At 49.4% G+C, this 6689-nt stretch overlaps 1 protein-coding gene across 1 annotated transcript; it reads left to right on the forward strand.

The window, feature by feature from the left end:
• Positions 1–613: 613 nt before the first annotated feature.
• LOC144607538 (SKI/DACH domain-containing protein 1-like) lies at positions 614–5351 on the forward strand. The gene is made up of 2 exons (XM_078424431.1): positions 614–3363; positions 5304–5351. The coding sequence occupies exon 1, from the start codon at positions 614–616 to the stop codon at positions 2786–2788; it is 2175 nt and encodes a 724-aa protein (XP_078280557.1). The 3' UTR covers positions 2789–3363; positions 5304–5351.
• The last annotated feature ends 1338 nt before the right edge of the window (positions 5352–6689 follow it).

The raw sequence follows: 6689 nt of genomic DNA on the forward strand, positions 1-6689 counted from the left end.
TATTAGCACACGGGTTGATTTACGATTGCAGGAGACTATAGGATTCAAACGTCGCAGAACATGCATGTGGCATGGGTTGTTTCAAGATTCCTAGTACCACAAACTGGGTATAACGGCGGAAACGCATGCGGGGTATATTGAATGTAAAGCGTCAATGGTGCTCGGGCGGTTATGAGGGTTGGGGGGGGGGGGAGAGGAGAGGGGAGGGGACGGGTGGGGAGGAGAGGGGAGGGGGGGTGTGGAGGTGGAGTTGATTGTGGGCTTTTTTTATTGCATCACATGTAGAAAGTATCCAATCAGCTTGGAGTCGAAGGAAATTATTTGGTGGAGTCTATCTGACAAGTGTACTTGGTTTTGAGAACTTTACTCTGGGACTAGCAGCAGAATGAAGTTAGAAAACCCCCCGTCTTAAATATCTCGTCTGGTCGGGCTATTGTTACTTCTGAAGATAAGCAGGCGTGGAGGTGCTTCGATCAAACTCAGAGTCTACACAAACCTAATTTACTTCAGTTTTTTTTTTCACTGCTCTTTTGTGCCATTTATTTCTATTTACAAAAAAATAATAATAATTAATGGCAGAGCTGGTCTCTTTCTTTTTTGTATGGCGAATACAATGGTTGGGATTATTCCAAGATGCGTGGATTATATCTCGAATGTTACGCTGGAAGGTTTTCAATTCGGGCACTTGGAGATGTTTGGGGTGAGACTGGGTTACCTGCGGATTAACGGGAAGCAAATGTTCGCCCTCTCCCAGGTGCTGGCGGATCTATTCAAGCACGTTCCCAGGACCACGATCCAGAAGAGAATGGAGAACCTGAAAATCAAAAGGCGTCGCTGCGATTTGCAGGAACTGCGGACTCTGAAGGCCATCAAATCAGTTCCAACGCGAGCGGTCAAATGCACGCTGATATCCAAAGAGGACTTGGAGGCGTTGTACACGGTCTACCGAGGCTCTCAGTGCGCCGGGAAGAAATTCAAGGTGAAGGTGAGAGAGAAAGGGCCGTTCTCCGGCCGCCCGGAGCCCGGCTACTTCACGGGCTTCTGTAGAGAGAGGACGGTGGTGCTGAGGACCGGCAACGCTGGCGAGTCCAAGCCAGCGGTCCCTGTAACCGATGGCGGTGGCCTGTGTTGCCAATCCGCCATCGACCCCGCCCGGCCAGGCTTTACAAACTACGACCACGCCGCCGGGAGGTCCGGCCTGTGTCCCGGTTACCGAGAGCGGGCCGGGTTTTATCAGGAGGTCGTCCCCTGCCGTTACGCCCGGTCGGTGCCGCCCGCCATCGCGGTGCGTTTCAACGGGGCGAGCGGGCCGGTCCACTTCAGGGCGAAATATTCCTGCTGCAATCAGAGCAAGAATGCGGAGAGCGCCTTCATCGGAAACTACAATCCTTCCTTCCCGCCGCCAGCTTTGAAGTCCGTGAAAAGGATGGTGCTTTCTGCAGATATAAAGGCTTTGGGTGAGGCGCGCTGTGCAACGGCGGGCCAAGGCGTCTCTCTGCGTTGCTCCAGCGACTCCGACTGCAGTTTGGACCCGGAGAACGACTCAGATTTCGGGTCGACGGACGAGGACGAAGAAGGGGAGTCGCTGCTTTCGGGCTCCAGCAGCGAGGACGAGAGCTCGTCTGCCTCCGACTCCAGCTCGGCGTTCAGTGGCGCCTCGCTGCACAGCATCCGCTTCAGGCGAGCGACTTTGCCCAGTGTGAACCACAAAGCGCCCGGCGCCCCGGGACAACCCGACGAGAGGCCGGAGTTGGCGGCGGGGGATCGCCAATCACTTTACGCCGGAGCTGCGCCGCAGTCGCGCCCGTTCTGCCGGCCGCCCGGTCACCCCAGGGACAACGGCAGAGGGGACAACAAGGCGCCACAGCCGGCCAGGAATCCCAGCCAAGCGCCGCATCTGACACCAAGCAACTTTGCAAAGCACGGGGCCCCTCTCCCCAGTCTGAAAGAAAGCTCACCGTCTCCACAACAAAGGGATTTATTGCATTCAGATCCACGGTCCGCTGCTCTTTGCCTCTCAGGCAAGAAACACGTGAAATCCTTCCTCAGGGACCGGGCGTCCTCGCCGTCTCTCGGCGACCAGACAGACGGGAAGATCAAACACGTTTTCAAGAGCCACGCTGGTTCGTTCACTCCGGCCCGGGGAAGCGTGGGTCCCGTCCCACCGCCGGGAGTTTGGGAGTTGGGAGAGGGCGTGGGTCCGGGGAACTATGACCTCAAGAGGAAGCGGAGGAAAGACAAGCCCAACTCGGGGGTCCCCCTCAGCGAGAACGGCGGCGTGCCGGCGGCGGTGGTCCACGGCGCCTCCCTGCACCGACTCGCACTCTCTACCTCAGCCGGAGTACAAATCCACAGCACTTTACAGGGCAAGGCTTCCGCCGTTGGGAGGTGGGACGACGGGCCGAAAAAGAAACAAGTTTGTGCCAGGCGTGCCAAAGAGCTCTCGGCCAAAAGATGCCCGGCAAAGACAGCTGAGATGATGACACAGCCTTGGCCGGATCGACCTTCGCCTGGCAAGCGGGCCAATTTGCTGAAAGACTCTGCGAAGTGCAGACGTGTCACCTGCGGATTAGCGACGCCGGTGAAAAAAGCTTTTAGTCTAATGGGCAATTTCCCTTCTCCGCCCTCGCTGGTCGTTGGGGACGACGGCGATTTGTGCCCTGCCTATTCCTTTTGCTCCGACCATCCCAGCTCCTTGCAAAAGGCTCACCCGGTATGGAGGTGGCAGCTCGGGGGGAGCGCCGTTCCCCTCCCACCCAGTCACAAATTCAGGGGATTTAACATTTAACCCTTTAACCGCGGCTGGCCAACAAAACGTTTGGATTTGAGCCCGAATGGGCCGCCAATGAGATCTCCACTGGGATGGTGCTAATGGAAACGATGCTTTTAAAAAACAAGTTATTCTATTTATAAACATCTACAGACTGTTTGAAGAGCAATCAAATCGGGAAATATGGTTTACAGCGTTGAATGAGAGTATTTCTTGATCACTTTCATCCCAAAATGAACCTCGGCCACAATCATAATCCATCACAATTAAGTAAAACAAATTTCGCGACTGAAGTTGGGGGGGAGGGTGGGGAGGGGGGTGGGGGGGGGGGGAGAGAAGCAATCAGGATTTAGTCCCAGGACTACACGGCCCCCTCTGTCGGTTTGCACTAATTTATTTTCCTTGTGCAATTGCTCCGTATACTGTACACAGGAGCCTCGCGATACGAACTCACAGCCTAACAAGCGAGCACATTCTCAAACAATGCTGCTTTAAAACGGCAAAGAAACAAACTTCACTTATACCATCGGAGTAATCGGAATGCAATGTCAAGGGCGGATGAATGGGATTTTGGTTGTTGGTGTTTTCTCTGGGTAATATTTTTTTTTAAGTACTGTTTTAGATACCCCCCAAATGCAACAATCTTATTTTTGTTTTGCTGATCTCAGTTCAGTGTGTGGTGACCAGTAGGCCTTAATTAAATGTAGACAGAAATTAGTAGCGAAAAGACAAGGAGGAGTAAGGACCTTCTGTGGTGGGAGGAGAGTTCTCATAAAACTTTACTGCATTTCTTTATTTTTTTAAATGTTTATTGTCTCTCAAAGTCGTTAAGTGTTGACGAACTATTCCGAGATTTAATTTAAGGCACGGTGTAGTTGGAATGATGAGGATAAAGAACGGGAGCGTGCGTGCCCTTGTGTGTGTACAGTTATGTATGTTTGTGGTGTGTGTGTGTGTGTGTGTCTGTGTGTGTGTGTGTGTGTGTGTGTGTGTGTGTGTGTGTGTGTGCGTCTGTGTGTGTGTGTGAGTGAGAGAGAGAGAGAGAGAGATAACGTGTGTGTCTGTGTGAGAAAGAGAGAGAATGTGTGTGTGTGTGTGTGTGTGTGTGTGTGTGTATGTGTGTGTGTGTGTGTGTGTCTGTGTGGGAGAGAATGTGTGTGGGTGTCTGTGTGTGTGTGTGTGTGTGTGTGAGAGAGAGAGAGAGAGAGAGAGAGAGAGAGAGAGAGAGAGAGAGAGAGAGAGAGAGAGAGAGAGAGAGAGAGAGAGAGAGAGAGAGAGAGAGAGAGAGAGAGAGAGAGAGGTGTCTGTGGCTTTATGTGTGTGTATGTGTGTGTGTGGGAGAGAGAGAATGTGTGTGTGTGTTTGTGTGTCATGATCAAGAGTGCTTTATCGTCATATATCCCAGACAAAACAATGACATTCTTATTTGTAGCAGCACAACCGACAAATGTAAAAATAGTAGACTGCAAACAATATAATAAACGAGCAAAAAAGTTCAGTGCATACACACACATAGACATACACACACATACACATACACATACACATACACACATAGACACACACACACACATAGACACACACATAGACATACACATACACACACATACACATACACACACACACACACACACACACACATAAAAACAAAGAAACAACAATAGTGTGTGGATATGTGTGTGTGTTTGTGTAAAGAGTCAAGAGTGTTTTACTATCGTATGTCCCAGACAGAACAATGAAATTCTTACTTGCAGCAGCACAACAGAATATGTAAAAATAGTGCTCTGTAAACAATATAATAAACGGGAAGAAAAGTTTAGTGTATACATATATGTATATACATCAGTATATATATATATCAGTGTATAAATATATATATACACAGAGGATATATATGTACATGCACATATACACACACATAAAACAAATAACAATAATGTGTGCTTGTGTGTATGTGTGTGTCTGTGCGTGTCCGTGCGTGTGCGTGACTATGTGTGTGTCTGTGTGTGTTTGTATGTGTGTGGGTGTGGATATATGTGTGTGTGTGCCTGTGTGTGTTTGTATGTGTTTGTGTGTGTGTGTGTGTCTGTGTGTGTGTGTGTGTGTGTGTGTGTGTGTGTTTGTATATGTGTGTGTGTGTCTGTCTTTGCGTGTTTGTATATGTGTGTGTATGTGCGTATGTGTGTGTGTGTGTGTCTGTGTGTGTGTGCGTCTGTATGTGTGTGTGTGTGTGTGTCTGTCTTTGTGAGTTTGTATGTGTGTGTATGTGTGCATGTGCGTATGTGTGTGTGTCTGTATTTGTGTCTGTGTGTGTGTGAGTGTGTGTGTCTGTGTGTGCGTACGTGTGTCTGTGTGTGTGTGTGTGTGTGTGTGTGTGTGTGAGTGCATCTGTCAATGTATATCTGAGCATGTGTTGAGATGGGGGTTTACTGACTGTGTACGTGGGTGAACCCCCCCCCCCCCCCCCCCCTGCTCCCTCCCCCCTGCACTCTGTTACTCCTGTCTCCTTAATAATCGGATGTATAATTTGCAGGGGAAACACAGTAACCTTCCGTTTAGATGCAAATCAGTTGGACTCCGGTGGAAGGGAGCTTAATGTACCAGACCATGCATTTCTGATCAAACTCCCGTGCAATGTTCCAATCAATAGTTCCTTTCAGACCGATTCTTGAGCTGAAATGCGATTGTAATACCTTTTGGAAATTAAAATTTATTCCTCAGTTGTTGCAAGCGTTGTTTATTTTCGTAGTCATTACAGGGCCTTAGAAAGCAAAGAAAAAGTTTAGCACCTAAGTCTCTTCTACTCCTTTGTCGTAGCTCGGTTTTGACAAGGGGCCTCGCTGCGTGTGATTTCGGCGTAAGAAGTTTGAACGATGCTTACTTTTTTTCCACGTGAGAATCGATGGGGGAGAAAAATATGGCGATGGTCTGTTGTGCGATTTTAAAGCATTATTTACACAGCGCCTCAATAACGGTGGATTCGATCAGGGCCCAGTTGTGAGTCAGCCTGATGCAAAACACATTGAGATCCAGTAGTTGCAAAGGGGCCCTGAGCATTTCTAAAAAAAACACAGGTCTGTTTCCCCCCACCCCCCAGCCCACAGTCAGCGAAAGGGAGACAATTGCATTTCTGTCAAGATGGTGGTCGTTTATTTACATAATGCAGAGTCCGGAGTGAAGGTATCAGATTAAATTACTCTCGCCCTCGGGGTCAGGGGAACTGCTGCATGTCACGGGAGTGGTGCTGGTCGGACAAAAGAGAGGGAAATCGGTTGTGAATTGTTGCACGCACTCGCTTACAGTTTCGTGGAAGTTAGATGAAAAATTGGACTGAGCTGGGGGAGTTTGAATAAATCAGCCCCCGCCGCGGGAGAGAGAGAGGGAGAGGGAGGAAGAGAGGATTGTTGGGGGGGGAGGAGAGAGAGAGAGAGAGAGAGAAGCTTACTTTCTGTCGGCGAGGGAGAGAGAATGGAGGCTTACTTTCTAGTAGCCTGGAGGGACCAGGCAGCATATTCTGGCAGGGTTTTTAAGGCGAAAACAAGGAAAATAGTCGGGGGAGGGGGTGGGGGAGACTAAATTCAAGATGTAGCATGCGTAGCAATTCCGTGCCGTTTAAACCCGTCTCGCGGTGTTACACAGAAAAAAAGCCGTGCAGAAGGTTGAACATTTTACACAGTTTGTGGGGATTGGAACGGGTGAACTAAGTCCTTTTACAGGGGAACTTGTAATCCAAACTCGAGTGAGCGCCATGCTTTCCCAGTCGTGCTTTTATAACACGGCTACTTGCCCACAAGGAGCGGATTCCAATCAGTGGATTCATCCGCAGAATGCTCCCCTCATTTTAAAACTTAAATTACATCTCAGTTGTAAAAGGGATTGGGAGTTCAACTGCACGAGAAAAAAAAACCCAAATCCAATT

Source organism: Rhinoraja longicauda, chromosome 29 (assembly GCF_053455715.1).
Source record: "Rhinoraja longicauda isolate Sanriku21f chromosome 29, sRhiLon1.1, whole genome shotgun sequence".
Lineage (NCBI taxonomy): Eukaryota > Metazoa > Chordata > Chondrichthyes > Rajiformes > Arhynchobatidae > Rhinoraja > Rhinoraja longicauda.

Bases quoted from the DNA above. Each gene is read 5' to 3' on its own strand.
- LOC144607538 (XM_078424431.1), top strand. From the start codon at position 614: ATGGTTGGGATTATTCCAAGATGCGTGGATTATATCTCGAATGTTACG.